Below are 22,022 nucleotides of genomic sequence, written 5' to 3'. Positions count from 1 at the left end.
CATGCATGGAATTTTATTGTTATAAGGTACAATTTTTATAAGTATCCCAAGCATCTTTTAATTTTGTATTTTATAAGAGTTTATATATATTGTTGTCTGGCTTGTGCTGTATTAATAAATATTCATTCATTCAACTGATTGGTTCTTACATTCTGTTGGTAGCAGCAGCTATGTCGCATGGCTATCCAATCTCTTACACTGCTTGGCCGTCAGGCTTAGAAAACCTCTTCATGCAAACTTGTAAAAATCCAAGCAGGCCGGGGGACTGATCACTGCCTGGCTAAGAGACTTCCTGGATATCCCTCTGTATACTACCTTGAATTCAATGACGACAGAAAGGTGGAGCTTAAATTATGTAAGTAAATCTGGCACAAAGGGCTCTGGTCTATGAAAGCTCCTGGCCCAGCAAGTAGGGTTTTACTACCGGAGGGTTTCTTGACCCATGAGTCCTAAAGGTTTGAGGGTACCTGAAGAACCCCCCCTCCTGTGTGCTTCTCGAGGCCTTTCTCCAGATACCCTCCCTTCCCCACACAGGTGTGCACCAGACAGGGTTTTTTCAGTGGCGGGGCCCCATTTATGGAACAGCCTACTCAAGCAGATTAGCAAGGCACCTGTTTTCACTACAACACCCCACAAAGACTATTTTATTCTGCCCTGCTTAGTTACCACATTTTGACCTAGCTTCTCTTGCTACTGTTACAATATTTTAATTACTTGATTGTGGTATCTTGTTGTTGTAGAGAGCCAGCATGGTGTAGTGGTTAAGAGTGGTGGTTTGGAGCAGTGGACTCTAATCTGGAGAACCGGGTTTGATTCCCTACTCCTCCACCTGAGCGGCAGACACTAATCTGGTGAACCAGATTGGTTTCCCCACTCCTACACCTGAAGCCAGCTGGGTGACCTTGGGCTAGTCCCAGCTCTCTTAGAGCTCTCTCAGCCCCACCTACCTCACAGGGTGTCTGTTATGGGGAGGAGAAGGGAAGGCGATTGTAAGCTGGTTTGATTCTTCCTTAAGTGGTAGAGAAAGTTGGCATATAAAAACCAACTCTTATTCTTGTCCACCATAGGAACCTTTTAGATTTAGGGAGCTTCCAGAAGTAGGGCACAGATACTTAAAATAAGTAATTTATGTTTTCTGCTGAAGGAGGAATAGCAAAACTGCCACAGATTTTGACAAGGAAGGGAAGCAGTTGAGAAGTGGTAGCTCCACTCATTTAATTCTCAGGAAAAAGAGAATCCCCATATGAACACAATGCAGACCGCTCTTTAAAAACACATGTGCTGTGGTTTCATGAAGCATAGGAATACGTATATGTGTACGTGGTTCAGAATGGCAAACTGCTGGGTACCCAAGGTTGGGTAGAAAGAAAATATATATATATATGTATATAAATACTAAAAATATAATTTATTAGAAGCGCTAAGTAAAGGTTAAAAATATTTTAAAACATTAAAATAGCACAATGGCATTTCCTAAGGTTGATCTCTGTAACCACATACCAAACGCGTTTCAGCCAATTGGGCCTTCATCAGTGGTTAATTAAAACACGTTAAGCCTGCACACATTTACAGAAATAAATAAATATACAAACATTTCAAACCCAACCAGGCATGTGTATAGGTTGTAAAATCTATTACCAGTTACTCAAACATCTGGTCAGATTGGTTCTAGTTGTAATACTGGTTAGTATATGTCTCTCATATACTATGTGTGCAGCTATCAACCTAGTAGAACCCAAACGTTCTTTGTAGCAAAGGGTTGAATTTGATGGCTTTTCCATACAAACTCTCTGCTTTTAAGAATGTTAAGACTAGCCATGCTGGATCAGACCCAAAACCCATCTAAAGTAACCTCTTTCTATACTGGCCAGTGAGGCGTTTCTGGGAAACTTACAAGGACCCAAAAGCAACAGCGCGGTGGAGTCTGATCTGGAGAACCGGGTTTGATTCCCCACTCCTCCACGTTAGCGGTGGAGGCTAATCTGGTGAACTGGATTTGTTTCCCCACTCCTACATATGAAGCCAGCTGGGTGACCGTGGGCTAGTCACACTCTCTTAGCCCCACCTACCTCACAGGGTGTCTGTTGTGGGGAGGGGAAGGGAAGGTGATTGTAAGCCGGTTTGAGTCTTCCTTAAGTGGTGGAGAAAGTCGGCACATAAAAACCAACTATTCTTCTCCCTTGCTATCGTTATGATTATTAATATATTTTTAAAATTATTATTAGATTTATATCCTGTCTCTCCCCAACAGAGAAGGAGCCTACAATCTAAAACTAGACACAAGAGACAACATAGGGAAGGAAGGCAAGGGTAAGAATATGCATTAGACTTAATTACCTCCATCTCAACCTTAATTTTAGTAGGGGACGTGGACTATGTTGCTGTGCTGTTGCCTCCCAGCAAGTAGCATTCAGAGGTATACTGCCTCTGAAGATGGGGGTTCCAACAAGGAATTATGACTACTAGGTGTTGATAGGAAAGGAGGCCATCTAAGCCAGTGGTCATTGCAGCATGTTGGCAATGAATTCCCTAAATTAATCAGCATTGTGTGAAGAGGCACTTTTTTTCTATGTTCTGAACTTTTGGCCATCTAGGTTATGTGAGAAGGTAAAAAAAAAATTCTCCATCCATGTTTTCTGCACCATGTGTAGTTTTCGAAACCTGTCACATCTCCACTGCACTCGCTTTCTTGTTAAACTAAAAAGTTCCGAACATTTTTGTTCGCCCCATATTCCCCCGGCCAGGTCAAAAAAAGTTCAGACACCTTAAAAAAACTGAAATGGCCTCAGACTTTATTGATAACGCAAGCACCAGGTGGATTTTTTAAAAAGGCAATCAAAACCACAGCCCCCCCATCAGAGAACTTATGAGGCCTTTCTACCCTTCCCAGGAACGTTCAGTTCTGTCCGGTGCCACTTGCCAGCCTCAGGGAGGGCCGCTTTCCTCCTTCAAGTAATCCTTATAAATCCTCCTCATCAGTGCAATCTTCTTCTCGGGGGGCTGCTGCCAGTCATACCAGTCATACCAAGCGACTTTGTCGACAAGAATTGGGGATGGAAGGGTTGCGGTAACAGCCGGGTGCTGGTTACTGTAATCTTGACCCTGGAAACTGACAAATGGGGTATGGAAGAACAGAAGGCCTGAAAGAAGGGGTGGGGAAGAAAAGGTGTCAGAGAAAAGATGGAGAAATTAATTAGTGCCAAAAAAAAAAAAAGGCCAGAACTCGATTTTCACAGCCATTGTTCCACCCAGCAATTCGTATTTATGGATTGTATTTTTAATCCTGTCCTTTCTCCAAGGAGTTCTGCGGCTCACAGAGTGGCAGTGCCCACTATTTATTCTCACAACGACCCTGCATGTTATGTTACAACAATAATTGCGGGGTCAGGTCATCCAAGTAGCTTTGTGGCAGAGTGGAAACTCGAGCCTGGGCCATCCCAGTCCTAGCCTGGTGCTGAACCTGACAATTATACCACACGACATCTCTGGGCTATTTAAGTAGGAGGAGGAGGGAAGAGGTCTGCACACAAGAGCAGCCTTGGCTGGATCAGATGAGGGGGTCCATCTAGTCCAGCATCCTGTCTCACACAGTGGCCCATCAGTTCCCCTGGAGGTCCAACAACATGGCACGGAGTCCAAGGCTTTCCCTTGTTGTTGCCAACTTGGCATTGGTATTCAGAGGTTTACTGCCTCTGAACATGAAGGCTCCCTGTAGTCACCCTGTCTAGTAGCCACCAATAGACCTATCTTCCATGAATCTATCCAATCCCCTTTTAAAGAAGAAGAGTTGGTTTTTATATGCCGACTTTCTCCACCATTTAAGGAAGAATCAAACCGGCTTACAATCGCCTTCCCTTCCCCTCCCCACAACAGACACCCTGTGAGGTGGGTGGGGCTGAGAGAGCTCTAAGAGAACTGAGACCAGCCCAAGGTCACCCAGCTGGCTTCATGTGGAGGAGTGGGGAAACAAATCCAGTTCACCAGATTAGCCTCCGCTGCTCATGTGGAAGAGTGGGGAATCAACCGCGGTTCTCCAGATCAGAGGTCCACCGCTCCAAACAACAGCTCTTAACCACTACACGCTGGCTCTCAGCCAGCCATGCCCATGGTCATCACCACATCCTCTGGCAGCGAACTCCACATTTTAATAACTCGCTGTGTTTCCTTTTGTCCGTCCTGAGTCTACTGCCCACCATCTTCTTGGGATGCCCTCAAGTATTGTACATCAAGCCCCCCCCCCCCCTTACTCACCATTGTCCCGAGCTTGCTGAATGGCCTGGGTCAGCCGTTTATACTTCTTCATACAAATCCCTGCAATGGGAAGAGGGAAACATCTCAAAGGGCGACATGGGCTACCAAAGCAGCTGTGGACAATGTCACCCAAACGACAGGTGGGGATTAACATTTAGAAACGGGAACAGCTGAACTGCATACTTGGGTGCTATTCGGTTCCACAGACCGTGGAATAGAAGTTGTGTCTTTGTTTGCTTTTCTTTTTTTCATACCGACTGACACTTTTCATGCACGGGCAGATTCCATCAAGACACTGGGGTCCAGCAGCAGAAACAACTGCGTGACACTCGGACACAAGGCAATTATCACAAACAAAAATCCAAAGAGAGGCAATGCTGATGCATGAAAGCCTTTCCCTCAACTTGTAGCAATGCTATTTTATTTAGAAGTGAAGCTATAAGGGGAAATGTTTACAGTGTCTTGGATTATACATTTTGTACCAATAAAAATATGTGTAGGCTGTTAACGCCACTGGCTGTTTTAGTAATCTCTCTTTTGACTTACACTGTGGTAAAATAAGTGGGGGGAAATTAAGAGATTAGTACCTATTAGAATGTCTTGTGAAAATGCATATACATTTTAAACTGTAGGCAGAAAGTTGTTAGCTGTATGTTTTATTATTTTATAATGATCATAATACTATGATTATGCTTTATTTTTATATTCTTGCTTAACATTTATTCAAATGTTGGTTCTTAATCCCTTCTCCCCACCCCAAATTAATTTTTCACTGGCTACCAGCGGGTCATCCTTTTCCTAGGCCATGAATGCTAGTTCTGAAGCAGATTTTATCCAGCCCTCCTCTGGCAGCCTCACTAGATTTAATCAAGATAATCTGCTAAATAACTGGCCCAAATTTAACTTGTCAGGAAACAAAGTGTGTTTGTTAGAGATCCAAACAGCCCATGACTGATCTGTCTTTGGAGTTTGTATACACTGTTTTGTATATACCTGGGCACATGTACTCTGAAAACCTTTCACAACTTTCACAATGCGCTGCCTCGGGGGTGGGGGGTGGAGTCTCCGTCTTTGGAGGGCTTTAAGCAGAGGTTGGACGGCCATCTGTCGGGAGCACTTTGGTTGTGGGATCATGCATGGCAGGGGGTTGGACTCGATGGCCCTTGTGGTTTCTTCCAACCTTGTGTGATTTTGTAAACTACAAAACTCGGTTCACCAAATGAGAATCCGCCACTCACATGGAGGAATGGGGAATCAAACCTGATTCACCAGATTAGAGTCCACCGCACTTAACTTCTACACCACGCAGGCTCTCTAAGTCAGTAGCCATTACCACATTGCATGTCAGCAAACTCTATAATTATGCTTTGCCCAAAGGAGGATTGTCTTCAGTCTGCCCTGAACCAAATTCATTGAACAAACCAGCTATCTAGAGGTGTATGTGTGAGGAGTCTGCCTAATTTTTTCACACCATACATTGTTTTATAATCCTACACTATGTCCCTGCTCAGTTGTCTTTTTTCCCCCCTGGACCCCAAATTCTTTAGCCTGTACTCATAGCCAAGGTACTCTAACTCCTTGAAAATTCTGGCTGCCTTTTGCGCAGTTTCCAATTCAACAATACCCTGGTTGAGCTGGAGCGGCCAGCAGAATTTCCTCATCCTAAGAACCCTGTTTCCACTCCCCATACACTTACCTGCTGGCAGTCAGTCCCCTCAATCTCCATGCCTCTCCTGATGTCTGGAACAGCTTTTCTCGATTTTCTCCTGAAGTACTTTTTTTAGAGCTGTCCCTGAATTACCCTTAATCTTCCCTTCCCTGCTCTGCCACTGCCTCATTCTCAGCGCTGTCAGGCCCATTTTTTCATCTTGGCCTGACTTTGCTCCAGGCCTGTCTGACAAGGCCCCCGTCACGTGCCTTTTGGTTCTCATGCTTTGTACAGTATATCTCTCTGCCTATTGGTGTGGTATGTGTGCCCATCCTGTTTATCACAGCTGCACTCTTGTTATGCCTTTCTACCCTGAGAACGCTTATCATAGATTCTACTGGCCTGCCTGACACTATGCAATGTATTTTAACCCTGTATTCTAACCATATTCTCCATTAGTAGCCTTCTTCTGCTCGAGTGGCAGTCGACTTCTGAATCTGTCCAATGTTGCTCCCAAATAAAGCCTAACCTGTTTCAGAGTCTTGCCTGAGCGAGTTTTGCTTAAGGGACACTGGGGACAGAACTCTGAGTCTGACAAGCGCCCAGCTGACAAATCCTTGCTCTCTCCCTTCCACCTTGCTTTGCTCATTTAGCATACAGACAGTGATCCTTATGCAGAGGGGCCTTGCAGTCTGTTCTCCCCACGTTCCTGGAGCTCAACAGTCAAACAGATAACACCAGAGTCCTTTCGGGTCTACCTTTCAACCTGGCTTTTAAAGAGGGCCTCTGTCTGCATGCCTATGTAAACGCATTCAGGATTCCAGCAACATGCGCAAGACGGACATGAAGAAGGACGGGGAAGGCGGGGGGGGGGGGAATACAAGTACATAAGTTATCTCACTTGCTTGCAAAGCCAGAGAGCCCAAACGTTAGGGTTCAGCAAGCACAGAAGAGGTGCAGAAAAGACCATGGACTTACCTGTTCGGGTTGGGTGGTAAATGATGCCTGTGTAAGGGCAAATGAACTGTTCTAGGAGCTTCACGTTCTGGTGGATGAAAACAAGAAATTTAAGTTGAAGAATCTTTCAGAAGTTTTAAGAGAGGGCCTTTTTTCCTACGTGTAACAGCCATGCTGACAATTGTGATCAGGTCAATAGGCCATGCTACTAAAACACACACTTCATTATTGTGTTAACAAGGAGGGACCAGGCACTAGGCCATGCTACTAAAACACACACTTTATTATTGCGTTAACAAGGAGGGACCAGGCACACAAAGGCAGATCTACGCCTATAGCAATGGCATGGCTGTATGCTCCAGGCACCAAGTGAAAAAAGCCTTTCCTGCCTTCTCCCCCAAGCCTCTGGTGACAAGCCCCCCTCGCCTTTCTTGGTTCATTCACGATTTGTATTTTCTGTGTGTGTGTGTGTGTGTGTGTGTGTGTTAAGTGCCGTCAAGTCACTTCCATCTCATGGCAACCCTATGAATCAATGTCCTATCTTTAACAGACTTGCTCAGGTCTTGCAAACTGAGGGCTGTGGCTTCCTTTATAGAATCAATCCATCTCATGTTGGGTCTTCCTCTTTTCCTGTTGCCTTCAACTTTCCCTACCATTGTATTTTCTACTGTTTCAATAGTCAAAGAACTTAGCTTTTTTTTTTTTTGCTGTTATTGTTAAAAAAAAATCTTGAAAATTGGTTTGGGTAGAAGGGCCAGATTAAAAAAAATCTTTCAAATAAACACAAAAATAATCCAGAGATTGATACGGGAGAAGTTTCCTAGCACACAATACTGGTTCTTTTCTGTACAGAATAAAAATGCTGCTTTCAGGGATTGGGGAGGGATGACAGGACAGAATCCGTAAGCAGAGATGCGGGGCCAATGCTGGAAAATTTCAGAATCTGTGAGTATCCACCTACGTTCTGCCCACCTCATGGAGCTGGGAGTTGCCAGGAAAAGCTTCGAGAGCACCCTGGTGGCATATTACTCATACAACTCCAAGATCAAAGCCATGAGAGATACCCCATCTAGGGTAATCCTCACCCCATATTTCGGAAAGTGTCCCAGAACACATTTCCTGTTAGGCCACAGGATCCTTACGCAGCCTTGGGTGACTCACTTAAACTTTCTAAAGTCCAATAGTAGTGGTTTCTACACATCTATAAGCACTATTTTTAACTCTTTTAAGTGTATTTTATAATAACAACAACAAACTAAAAATTCAACAACAGTAGGTTAAACATTGTACAGTCAAGATATGTTTCAATACTTGGTTCCAATATACGTTCCAATATTATACATCAGTACTTTTTACAGAAATCATACCATTTGTTGTATTCACTTAAAGGTAAAGGTCCCCTGTGCAAGCACCGGGTCATTCCTGACCCATGGGGTGACGTCACATCCTGATGTTTACTAGGCAGACTTTGTTTTCGGGGTGGTTTGCCAGCGCCTTCCCCAGTCATCTTCCCTTTACCCCCAGCAAGCTGGGTACTCATTTTACCGATCTCGGAAAGATGGAAGGCTGAGTCAACCATGAGCCGGTTACCTGAAACCGACTTCCGTCGGGATCAAACTCAGGTCGTGAGCAGAGCTTGGACTGCAGCACTGCAGCTTACCACTCTGCGCCATGGGGCTCCTATATATTCACTTATCAAAACTTAATAAAGGCAAACCATATGATAGTTTCGTGAGTATATATGGAAAGGGGGAGAAGAAAGAAATAGAGAACAGTCTTTACTACTATTTTTAAAAAAGCATCCATGATTCTTATAATACCAAGGAAACAGGACGGCTAAGGCACATCCGGTTAAGAGAAATCAAAGGGCATAGTGGAAAACAGGCCCAATAAGAAGATCACAACTTGCACGGGCTGTTAAGAGGATCTTACAAACAGATCCGGCAGTGCCAGATTTTGCATGTGACAAGCCAGAAAAGGAATCAGACACTACAAAGCTATTTTTTTTTAATTTTTATTAGTTTTTTTTTAACAACAACAAAAAAAATAACAACAACAAAAAACAATAATTATAATAATAACCAAAGTAACAATAAGAAGAAACCAGGAGTATCCATATATATTCACTAATACAATTAAAAATATCACTATTAACTCTAATAAGATACCCCTTTTCCCACCACCCACCACCCTTTGTGACCCTTCACCTGACTTCCGAAGAAGTGCTATGACAGTTTCAAACTTATTTATTACTATAAAATATAAAAATATTTTAAAATTGCTAATTTCTATAACTCACTAAATAATTTAATAAAATCCGTTTTTGCCATTTTATCCCAATATGAGGCGGCCTTTTTCCACATATTTTTAAATTCTTCCATATCCTTTCCATGAAGGAATTCCGTTAATTTGGCCATCCTCATATATGTCCATAATTTCTCTCTCCAATCAATTATTAGAGGTTTATTCACTTGCTTCCAAATTTTTGCAATTACAATTCTTGCAGCAGCAAAACTGTATTGACATATAATTCTATCATTATTATTCAAATTTCCTTGTGGGATTCCCATTAAACAAAATGCCGGTTTTCTTTTCACTGTAGTATTAATCAAGTTGTTAGTTTCCCTAACAACTTTTTTCCAAAATTTTTTAATTTTTTTACAAGTCCACCATGCATGCATAAAGGTACCTGTTTCCTTTCCACATTTCCAACATAAATCCGTCTCCCCTTTTTTTATTTTAGCTATCAACACCGGTGTTATATACCATCTATAAAACATTTTATATAAATTTTCCCTGATTTCATTCGTAATTGTGAATTTAAACTCTCTTTTCCATAAATTTTCCCAGATATCTAATTCTATATTATATCCTAATTCTCTCATCCATTTTACCATTACTGGTTTAATTCTTTCCTGTTCTAAATTGATTTCACTTAATATTTTGTATATTCTACCAATCAAGCCTTTATTTCCTTTCATTAATATTTTTTCTAAATTAGATTTAGATTTATTAAAACCCAATTGGTTATCTTTATTAAATATCTCTTTTAGTTTATAATACATAAACCAATCTTTAATATTAAGTTCTTCCTTACTTTTTAACTCCCATCCTCCTTCAGTAAATTTTATAATTTCACTATATCTTTCTATGTCTAAGTTTAGATGGGTTCCTCTTTTCATAAATGCTTCAATTGGATTAATCCATCCTGGAGTCCTAAATTCCAAAGTCTTTTTATATTTTTTCCAGATTTGGAATAATCCTTTTGTTTTTCTCTTCTCATTACATGATGTAAATAGTTTACCCAATTTTGCCTGTTCCAATCTTACAATATCTTTTGGTAAAATATGAGTTTCTTGTAAACAAAAAATATTAGCTTTTAACTTTTGTAAATGGTAAAATATTTTTTTCCTTTTGTTGGGAGAATTTAAACCATTAACATTCCATGATATTATTTGGAGCATTTCAATATTCAATCAAACCCCATTCTTTATTATTATTCTAAAATCATTCCCCTTCCTTCCCTCCCCCCGTTCCAATATTTTCCCTATAACATGGTTCAGCCATCATCTTCCTCTTCCGACGATGACTGTTTGGCCCCCCCGCTTGCTTCTGTGGCCTTCTCTTCTTCTGGGACCTTTTTTTCCACAAGTTCTTTTGGTGTTTGTTGTGGTGGTTTACGTAAGTCCCCTCCATATCTTCTCAAAAATTGATCTGCTTTTACAGTATCTGTGAGCTTGAATCTTTTAGCTTTGTAGAAAAACGAGATTCCCAGCGGAAATTCCCATCTGTGTTGGATTCCATTAAATCTAAGTCTTTCCACAATCTCTGCAAATTCTTTTCTTTTTCTCAACAATCTTCCCGGGATCTCCTTCATCAATCTCATCGGTGTACCTTCTATAGTAAGTGGAGTTTGATAATGCTTATTCAGAATTAGGTCCCGATGACTTCTGGAAAAAAATTGCACCAAACAGTCCCTTGGAACTTTGTTTTTCTTTGCGTATGCAGAGTTAACTCTGTAAGCTGTTATAATCATTCCTTCAACAATCGTTTCATCCTCCTGAAGAAAATCAGCCAACAGTCCTTTCAAATAATTTTTAAGATCTTTTCCCTCCACTTTTTCTCTGAGACCGCGTAAACGTATCCAGCTCTCCTTTATCTTTAGTTCCAACATTGCAGTGTGGTCGTCTTGTCTTTCTTCTCTCTCAGCACGCGCCTCCATTGCCATCTCTAAACCATCAACCCTTTTTCTGGTTTCTTTATTATCTTTCAATGTTTCTGAACTTTCTCTTCCAGGTTGTTCTGTCTTACTGTCAGAGTTGATATGGAGTCTTGCAGTGCTGAAATAGCAGCAGTGTTTTGCCCAATCACTGCTGTATTTTGGAGCAAGCCTTGTTTAACTGATTCTACCTCCTGCTTCACTGATGTCATCTCTTGCTTTACTGAAGTCATTTCCTGCTTCATAGCTGTCACCTCCTGAAGAGTTTTTGCCAGCATATCTTGTATAGAGTTCAACGTAGCATCCGGTTTTTTTGACATCTTTGCTGATAATGAGACCAATGCTGTTGGTGAAGAAGCTGGTGAAGCTGCAGGGCTAGGAATGGAGGCTCTTCTGTAAGGTAACAGTGACTGTTGAAGCTGCAACTGTTTAGATTCTTTAATAAGTCCTTTGGGATGCTTTTCTAAGTCTTTTTTTTCTTTCTCTTTGTCTTTATCTCCCATTCCCCCTTGCAAAAACTATTTATAATCCACAAAACAGAAGATGTGAAAAAGAGAGTGTAGTTTATATCGTTAGCTTAGTAGTCCTTTACCACAAACAGTCTACAATAATCAAATAGATTCCAGCTTATTAACAACTTGTAATCCACAAAGCAAGAGGGTGGGAAGAGAAGGTGTAATTTATATCATCCATTTAGTAATCCTTTGCCACAGATTTACCTTGGCTGCTGGTAATCCACAAAAACAGGAGTGGGGGGGGGAGCTGTAGTTTATATCATCAGCTTAACGATCATTTGCCTTAGACAATAGTCAGATAGAGTAGCACATTAGCACATTGTTGTTTATTCAGCTATTTTCTGCCAGTATTGCAACCTTCTGAATTTCCCTTGGCACACTCGTGTCAGATTGCCTGGCACAAGCAATTTCAAGTGCGTAAGCTGGCAAAAATCCAAGTTTCAATTTCAGTCCGTTAGCGAGCCCAGAATACAGTCCAGCTTGCTTTCAGACTATTTCCTTACTGTCAGGCACCTCTATGTGTATTTTGTTTTAATTTTATTTAAAAAAAAGAAAGAAAACCTTTTGAAAGATCCAAGCCTCCGCACCGCGCCGGCTCTTTAAAAATGGTGCCGGCTCCTCCGCTCACTCGCCCGAGCGTTCCGTCGCCGCTGTGGAGGCAACGGCCGCTCCCAGGGCAAAGAGCCTGCCGGCGCGCCAGTCAGCATCCCCCCCTCACCCGGGGGGCGCCGCGAGCCCGATGTCAAAGGGGGGATTTTCCCTCCCCCCCGGGGCTACGCTCGAGCCGAGGGCGCAATCTGCTGCCGCGGGACTCAGCCCGGATCCGGAAGTCCGCCACTACAAAGCTATTTCAGAGAGTGTCCCGGCGTGTACCTCTTACCTTGTAATCCAGGAAGAGGTTTCGGTCTCTGCAGATGGGACAAGGATTCCCACACACATGTTTTTTTCTCTGTCGGAAAGAAACAAAGTGAAAAGCTCACTGGTCAGTTGCCAGTAAGTAACCCAAAAGAAGGGCCAGGTACTCTGACACTCACTGGAAATGAATCACTATGGAGAGATGTGGCTCATCCGCAGACAAGTGATTGCACTATTTCCAAAGAAGAGGTGCTAGACCAAGTCAGGAGCCTTGAACACATGAAGCTGCGTTATACTGAATCAGACCCTTGGCCCATCCAAGTCAGTACTGTCTATTCAGACCGGCAGCGGCTCTCCGGGGTCTCAGGCTGAGGTCTTTCACATCACCTACCTGCCTAGTACCTTTAACTGGAGATGCCGGGGATGGAACCTGGGACCTTCTGCATGCCAAGCAGAGGCTCTACCACTGAGCCACGGCCTCTGCACCACCCTCTCTCTCTTAAAAACAACAACTGCAATGCAACAAACAGCCTAGTTTCCATCACAGTACTGGCCCAAATACTAGTATGACCTCATACCACGGCTGCATTAAGATGTCATGAAGAAGACTGCATGTGAAAAGTACGAACACTGTTTCTGCCCTTGCGCATGGACTGTGACTGAAGATTTCCAAAACCAGGAAACCTTCAATAAAATTCTGCTGTGATGCTGAATACAGGTTTGCATAGTCACCACAAACGGGGACTCTAAACACAGGTTAAATCCCAGTTCAGAAGCCTGCCTTGTGGGGGGGGGGGACTATTTTTCCCAGGCACCTGCATTTGAATATCAAGGTACATTGGAATGTGATTTGAAGGCTTCTGAAATCAGGATACTTGCGCCCACATCCTGCGCATGAGGGGAACATGGAGGCTGCATGAGACAAGGTGAATTTGTGTCTGCTTGGAAAAAAAGAAACAGATCACGATGGGTAGCCGAGTTAGTCTGCCAATAGCAGTAAAAAAAGCAAGAGTCCAGTAGCACCTTAAAGACTAACAAAATTTCTGGCAGGTGAGCCACAAAAGCTCACATCCTGCCAGAAATTTTGTTAGTCTTTAAGGTGCTACTGGACTCTTCCTTTTTTTTTCCAGTAGAAAAGAGCAAATTTGCTCATGAGATCTAAAAGCTCAGAAGAATCCAGGACCTAACCTTTAATTGTCAAAAGCTTGCTTTCCTTGTATCTAAATAACCATCTCTCCTGTTAGCCATTTGCCCTGAAGAATGGTTTTGCTTTGAGCAGTTCCACACATGCTGAAATCAGTGGGGAATATGGTGAATTTAGATATCCCCGGTTCCTGTTTTAAGAACACTTGCAGAAGACAGATACATTAAAATGAAAATCATCAACATTACAGTATTTGGGTGTGTGTGCGCGAAATAACCATAAAAGCCTTCAACAAAAGTTACTTTTCTGTTGGTAACAAACTTTTTAACCAACTTAGGCATGTATGCACCATTGTTCAAATTTCAAAGAATGTCAATATTCCACCAGATGAGAAATTAACCAGTTTTCCATTTTCTTTCAACTTACAGGAATGTACATTTTCAGAGCACTGGTTCATCTAGCCCAGTACTGACTACTGCAGCTAACAGCAGCTCTCCCAAGGTCTCAGCCAGAGAAAGGCTTTCCTTAATAACGACCACAGCAGATATTGAACTGGACATGCCTGGATTTGAAGCAAGGACCTTCTGCCCAGACAGCATGCTCAGTTCCACCAAGACATGTGACTGTGGCCAAGTATAGAGGGCAGATATTCTTCATTCTCACCTCCGTCACTCCTTACTTTTCCTGTAAAACACACGAAGCTGCCTTATCACAGCCTTGGTCTAGCAAGGTCGGCGCTGTCTACTCTGAACACCTGTGCTGAAGGACAGTAAAGGGGAGGCTTCGGTCTCTGTGCCCTGTTTGGAGGCTCTCCAGGGACATAGGGCTGGCTATTGTTGAAAACAGGATGCTGGCTGGACTATTAGTCTGATACAGCATGGTCTCAGAATTAGGAAATTCTGGATGCACTACAGAAGAAAAAGAGTTGGTTTCTCTACCTTTTAAGCAGAATCAAACCGGCTTACGATCTCCTTCCCCCGTCCTCCCCACACAAAAGGGGTAGGTGGGGCTGAGAGAGTTCTGAGAGAACTGTGACTAGCCCAAGGTCATCCAGCTGGCTTCACGTGGAGGAGCAGGGAAACCAACCCGCTTCACCGGACCACCCCTAACCACCATACTGGAGTGTCAGCATATGCTACCCTGCTCGATTCTCCTGGCTCACACTACATACAGGAAATTAAGTTCACTCACAATGCAAGTCTTCCGGGTCTTCTGGGGAGGAATCTGGCCTTTGTGATTGCGCCTGTAGCCAAACCAGACAGGATTGCTGCCATATTTTTCTAAGTATTCTAAAGGAGAGAAAACAGAGGGTCATTCACACTTGCCTTTTACTTATATGGTTATACCCAGCTTTTCTCCCCAATGGGACACAAAGCAACTCACAATATAATTCTACCCTCCGTTTCTATCTTCAGAACACACTCCTGTAGGAAAGGTTTACAGACAGTGACCGGCCCAAGGCCACCCACGATACAGTGGGTATTCGAACCCACAGCTTCCGTGATGCAGTGCCCGAACCCACCTTTCCTAGACCCTAGCCCAACATGTTAGCCACTACACCACGCTGGCTTTTACAGACGACCTCCAAAACCGCTACATATCAGAAGGTTGAGAACAACTGCTCACACCCAGCTCCAAAACATCTATTTAACACTAGCCTTCTCGATGCTTAAGGAGTCCGTTCAGCAACAGGACGACTACCTCCATTAGAGGGGGGTGATGGAAGATATTAAGAACGGGTTGGGGAATAGGGGGCCAAGGTAATTAACTTGGAGCACCTCTCAGAACATTTTCCTTCCGAACAAACATACTCAGGATCACACAAGTGAGCCAATTTGTGCAGAATTGCTTTTGGCATTCATTTTAAATTGAACACATGAAGCTGCCTTATACTGAATCAGACCCCTGGTCTGGGAAAGTCAGTATTGTCTACTCGTCCGGCAGCGGCTCTCCAGAGTCTCAGAGTCTTTCACATCACCTACTTGTCTAGCCCCTTTAACAGGAGATGCCGGGGATTGAACCTGGGACCTTCTGCATGCCAAGCAGATGCTCTACCACATAGCCACGGGCCCATCCCCATTGAATTAAACACGCTCATCCGCCTCAAGACCAAAAACACTGCCAAGTCTGAATGAGTGCCTTATCTTTAAGGCACACCAGAGTGTCGCCGCACCCTACTCTGCTGCCCTTTCCCCTCACCTTTGTTCCATCATCTCCAATGTCTACAGTTGCCCTAACGCCACCCTCTCTGTTAAACAGCCCCACCCCCCTTAGCTTTCTTCGCTGTACTGAAAAACTTCTGATTCTGACCCGTTTGGGACTGATCAAAAGGCAAAGCCGGTGAGCAGGAAGTTCCATGCGCAACACTGCACATGCCCGCTACCTCGTTTAAACCGGGTTCCCAGATGTTATACAGGCGACATTAGCGTGGCAGAGATCTGCAGCCCCCGGAGGGTGTTGTGCTGGTGAGAGTGCCAGAGTTTAAACGAGACGTTGGGTGAGTGCCATGTCACGCCAGTTAAATTACTTCTAGCCCACTAGCATCACATTTAAAATCAGGTCTCCCTCCCAAATGAAAGATATGTACAATCTGCTCATTATGACACCACGTTACCCTTGCCTCTCCTTGTCTCCCTCCAGGCTAAAATGCACACTGTGAACCAACAGTCCTCAGAGTGGAGCATCTGGGTGCCATGGTGACACCCCCCCCCAATGAGTTTCCAGGTGTCTACTTGCTTCTTCCCCAAATCAAAGAGCCAGTCCTGGCTTCACCTTTGTGTCTGCAGGGAGCACCCATTCCAGAACCACTGTCCCCATCATAGGACTATGTTTGGTTTGGACTTCTTTTTTTGCCGTCAAGTCACAGCTGACTTATGGCGACCCCTTAGGATTTTCAAGGGAAAAGACATATGGAGGTGGTTTGCGACATGACCCTGGTATTCCTTGGAGGTCTCCCATCCAAATACTAGCCAGGGTCAGGCCTAAGGGTGTGTGACTGGCCCAAGGATCACACAACCAGCTTTCATGTCACAAGTGGGGATTTGAACCTGGGTGTCCTAGTCCTACATCTTAACCACTACACCACACTGGCTTTCAAAGTTCCAAAAGCATCCAGATTACAGGTGAGGACACCCTGTTGCGAGCTATCCTAACGACAGATACTTGTCTCTTGTCGTGGTCTTTTCTTTCTCTGGCCCTAATCTCTACCGAAGTACCTCAGCTCAGAAAGGTACGTACGGGCGCTGATCTCTACCAGCAAATGGAAAGTTGAAAAAGCTGTGGATGGACCATATTATCCTTTCCAGTTTAACACTGAAATTTGGGGGAGAGAAGAGGGACATGCTGGCTTCAGCAACATGTAACAGGGTTATTACTTTTTAAATTGAGAAATAAAAAAAGTTCTATCCACTTGTAATAATTTATTAAAAAAACCAAGGACTCTCGTGGTTTGGATTTCATGACTGTCTATGCCCTAATTTAGGAGCCAGTGTGGTGGTAAGACTACTGGACTGAGCTTCTGGGGAGGATTCGGTCCAAATCCCCACTCACAATGAAACCCACGAAGTGATCTTAGGCCAGCTGTTCTCCCACAGCGTGATCTACCTCACAGGGCTGTTGTGAAAATAAAATGGAAGGAGAACCTTGAAGGAAGACAGAGATACAAAGGTAAGTCCTAAAGCAGAACACTGTTGTACTCCTTATGTGCCATGTTGTTGGCTTTATGCCCCCCCACACCGCGATACCTTCAGACTCCAAGTACTCCCATGGCTTCTCTTTAAACCGTGATACTGTGTCAAAAGCAGCCGGTTCTGTAGATCCAGCTTGGCTGGTCTCTGTGCTGAAAATCCGGAAAGGCAACGGCTTGTGCCGCTGGAAGAAAGTGCTGGGTGTGTTCTGAGGGAAGACAAGGCAGAACAGGCCAAGTGTTAGATAGCCATCGTTATGACTTTCAATGGCTTCTTGTAAAAAATAAAAGAGGAACAATCAGCTCAAAAAAGTTAGTTTTCCACACCAAGTATTCAGAAACTGAGTGCTCTATATACCTTCCTTTGCCTTTTCTGCAGAATACAGCAAATTTAAATGCTTCTCCCATTCAGAATTAGTAACAGCAGTCAACCTCATTTTCAAAGACAAAGTCAGATTCTTTTTCCGAGAGCCATCTTGGCCTAGTGGTTAGAATCTAGGGCCGGGGAGGCCACAGTTTGAATTCCCACTCTGCCATGAAAGTTCATTTTGGGCCAGTCACCCTCTCAGTGCCACGCCTACCTAACAGGGTGGTTGAGAGGATAAGACAGAGGAGAGGACAACCACACACACCAAACTGAGCTCCTCACAGAACAGGCAGATAGTAAAGTAAGTAAATACAGATACACAGATTACGGCATCCCACAGACTTTGAAGAAGAAGAAGAGCTGGTTTTTATAAGCCGACTTTCTCTACCACTTAAGGAAGAATCACACCGGCTTACGATCACCTTCCCTTCCCCTCCCCACAACAGACAACCTGTGAGGCAGGTGGGGCTGAGAGAGCTCTAAGACAGGTGTGACTAGCCCAAGGTCACCCAGCTGGCTTCATGCGGAGGAGTGGCGAAACAAGCCCAGTTCACCAAGCTAGCATCTGCCACTCATGTGGAGGAGTGGGGAATCAAACCCGGTTCTCCAGATCACAGTCCACTTTGCAGAGTGGACTTTCCCCTCCTGCTGCAGCCCCCCCTCCATTTTGTTCCTGTAGAAACAGCACACCCGCAGAAACAGTATAGGGGGGGCAACACGGGGCTTATAAAGGGAGGGAAAATCGCCACCCTTCTGAACACAGAAACGTTGTTCAGTTGGTGGAACTGCACGATTGGATACGTGCAGGACAGCATGACCTGCTACAGGATCAAAGTCTGTGGCTGGTTTGTAATTTAAAAGATTCACAGGCCACAGCCCAGTACGTTACGGTATGCTGGAGAGGTAATATGGTCAACCATGGCTGGGAGAGCAGGAATGGGCTGACAGGTAAACCTCTCCCTCCCCTTCTCAGCACAAAGCAAGGGTGTATCCTATTTGGTCCGCATAGACACTAACCAGTATTCGCTTTTAACAAGTTTGACCCAGTTTTTGAAACTGACTTTGAAACTCCGCTTCCTAGATTTAACTATGATTAACATGGGAAAGGGAATTGTGTTGGGAGAACAAAGGGGAAAGTTTGCTCCTGTTCTGTTAACAGTAGCTGGCAAACAAGAAGCACTATGTTTGCAGGGGGCGTATACTTTTCCAGTTGGAAAATTTCTTGTAAAAGAAAACTGGATTCCCGCTTAGAGAAGCCCTCAGATTACCCAGAATATCTGTTACAATCCCGGCATGTAACATGAACACATGAAGCTGCCTTATACTGAATCAGACCCTTGGTCCATCAAAGTGAAACTTCATCACCTACTTGTTTGCTTCCTTTAACTGGATAGTGGGGATTGAACCTGTGACCTTCTGCATGCCAAGCAGATGCTGTACCACTGAGCCACAGCCCCTCCCCAATGTCTGCAATGTCTCCAACTTGCAACAGGACGAAGAACCAGACCATCAGTTCTAGATGAACTGAATTTTCTATCTGAATGGCTCCAGGACTTGGGGGGGGGGGCATCCCAGCCAAAGGTTCAGTAACAGCACAGCCTGTTCCCCTTCTACTATCTGTCTTAAACACTATGACTGTTGGGAAATGGGGACCACTGAGCATCTCTGATCATATATGGAGTGCTTTCCTCTCATCACCAACTCAACACATTCAAAATATTGTCAAAGGCTTTCACGGTCAGAGTTCATTGGTTCTCGTAGGTTATCTGGGCTGTGTAACCGTGGTCTTGGTGTTTTCTTTCCTGACGTTTCGCCAGCAGCTGTGGCCGGCATCTTCAGAGGAGTAACACTGAAGGCTTACTCTGACACTGTCCTTCAGTGTTACTCCTCTGAAGATGCCGGCCACAGCTGCTGGCGAAACGTCAGGAAAGAAAATACCAAGACCACGGTTACACAGCCCGGATAACCTACGAGAACCAATCAACACATTCAGCTTGCAACATAACATTCGAATGATTCAGTGGTGCAAACATTCTCCAAAAATGATGAAGAGGAAGTCATTTCCAGTGGAGGAGGGAGAAGAGAGCTGCACAGCCAGCCGGAGTAATGTAAAACTCACCATGCAGTCATCAGCAGCTAACAAAGATACACATTAGCAACACCAGAAAATTGCTGTAAATATTTATTATTTACTTATAACCTGCCTTACTTCTCAACAGGGGCAGGCATTCTCCTGTCCTCCATTTTATCCTCACAACAACCCTGCAAGGTGGTTTAGAATGAGAGTGGATGACTGGCCCAAGGTCACCAAACTTCCACAGAAGAGGTGGGATTCAAACCTGGATCTCCTTGATCCTAGTCCAACATTCAAACTACTATTATACTAACTATTGCTGGCTGCAATAGTTCAGGGTATTACCCCCCCCCCCGGTTCTTTTGTAAAGGATGTCCCATCCTCTGTCTGTGCTGCATTTTTTCTCAATGTGGACTCAAAGCGTTTCACGTCTTTTATGTCTTCCTATTTTAGCCTAACAACAACCCTGTGAGGTATGTTAGGCTGCAAGAGCGTGACTGGCCCAAGTTCACCCAGCAAGCTTCTATAGCAGAGTTGAGAGCCAGCGTGGTGGTGTAGTGGTTAAGAATGGTGGACTCTAATCTGGAGAACTGGGTTTGTTTCCCCACTCCTCTACATGCAGCCTGCTGGGCGACCTTGGGCTAGTCACAGTTCTCTCCAAAATTTCTCAGTCCCACCTACTTCACAAGGTATCTTTTGTGGGAAAAGGAAGGGAGGGCAATTGTAAGTTGCTTTGAGACTCCTTAGAGAAAAGCAGGGTATAAAAACCAGCTCTTCTTCTTGAAATTAAAACCTGGATCAGTGGGCCACACATTTCTTCTGCTGCTAAGACTTGCCAATCTCTAGGTGGGGTCTTGGAGATCTCCCAGAATTACAACTGATCTCCAGACCACAGTGATCAGTTCCCCTGGAGAAAATGACTGTTTTGGAGGATAGACTATATGACAAAATATGTTACTCGTCCTTCAGTTCCCCAAACCCCACCCTTCCCAGGTTCCACGCAAGCCTCCAGGAATTTCCAAACTCAAGAGCTGGCAACTGTAGCTGTTGGATCATTCGAATACTAGTTACATCCAACAGAACTCCAGCTTTCTGGGTTTTTTTTTTCCACCCACCCTTTTTTCCTGAGAACACTGGATATTTGGGCGAGATCCGTGGCCAGTGATTGCCTTTAACTTGTCAACAATACAACTCTACACAGTGATTCCAGCCTAAGCCCATTGATTTGAACGGGCTTAGACCAGAAGAACACTACACACAGGGTTGCATTTGAAACCTTAGCTGCTAAACAGAGTTTTAACACATGGCACCACACTAGAATTCATCCAAAGGTAGTCGATGTGGGCGACAATGACAAAAGCCAAGCGATGGGGCAGCATATTATAACATAAGAGTGCACAGAATGTTTATTTTATATACAGCAGTCATAGGATAAGAGAACGGGTTCTCTTATGGATTAAAAATTTGTTAAATGAAAGAAAGCAAGGAGTAGGAATAAATGGACAGTTTCCATTTCTGTTATAGCTCACCTAAGAGAAGGGTGGCAATTAAAAGATGGATGCATTGCAGAAATAAAAGAAGGGCACATAAAACAATGACAGCCTCATGCACCAACTGGGCTGCCAACTTTTTCTGGTAGGTCTCCTGTACTTTGAACACGTCAGGTTCTCAGTTCCAAAGGCACAACTTTTCTCCAAGACGAAGCTAACGAAACCTACCGTTAAAAATATAGGATCCCTTAAGGAAAAGAAGAGTGTGTATTAGAAAAATACAAAGAAACAGAGTTACGTAATTCCACTATGCCAAGCCGTGATAAAGGTAAATCCTCAGTCAAATTAACGGTAGCAACTTCACAGGATACAACTATAGGCAACCTCGTTGCCGCCATATAATAAAACCGTTCCACCGTATTCAGACCAAGTTCTTTAATGCAGAAGCTTCTACTCCTCACCTGTACCCAGAAAGGCCTCCTAAGTAATCCACGGACTACCAAATGACCCACTATACTTCTCAGCAGCGTGGTTCCACTGGCAGCCGCCATCTTGAATTATGGTTAATTTTACGCATGCGCCATACCCGACCCCGTCAAAGTCACCTTCAGGAAAAACCGTTTACGTAACCTCCCACGCTTTTTGAACTACAAAAAATTATTTCTCAACGCATCATTTGATTTTATTCATGCTTCAATTTCCATTACTACCAAAGAAATAATTATTTTGCAACAAGAAAAGAAAGTAATAATTTTAATTTGCGCAAGCGCATTCAGGTTGTTTTTTTTAACCAGTGCAGAGCGCGCATGCGTACAAA

At 43.9% G+C, this 22,022-nt stretch overlaps 1 protein-coding gene across 1 annotated transcript; it reads right to left on the bottom strand.

Annotated features, from left to right (window-relative positions):
• Positions 1–2,910: 2,910 nt before the first annotated feature.
• MRPS18B (mitochondrial ribosomal protein S18B) lies at positions 2,911–21,756 on the bottom strand. The gene is made up of 7 exons (XM_056866857.1): positions 21,667–21,756; positions 17,333–17,483; positions 14,781–14,878; positions 12,471–12,539; positions 6,878–6,944; positions 4,252–4,311; positions 2,911–3,140 (listed from the first exon to the last, which is right to left on the bottom strand). The coding sequence occupies exons 1-7, from the start codon at positions 21,754–21,756 to the stop codon at positions 2,926–2,928; spliced, it is 750 nt and encodes a 249-aa protein (XP_056722835.1). The 3' UTR covers positions 2,911–2,925.
• Between the last annotated feature and the right edge of the window lie 266 nt (positions 21,757–22,022).

This window comes from Euleptes europaea, chromosome 1 (assembly GCF_029931775.1).
Source record: "Euleptes europaea isolate rEulEur1 chromosome 1, rEulEur1.hap1, whole genome shotgun sequence".
In the NCBI taxonomy this organism is placed as follows: Eukaryota; Metazoa; Chordata; class Lepidosauria; order Squamata; family Sphaerodactylidae; genus Euleptes; species Euleptes europaea.
This window is presented reverse-complemented; position numbering and strand designations above follow the sequence as displayed.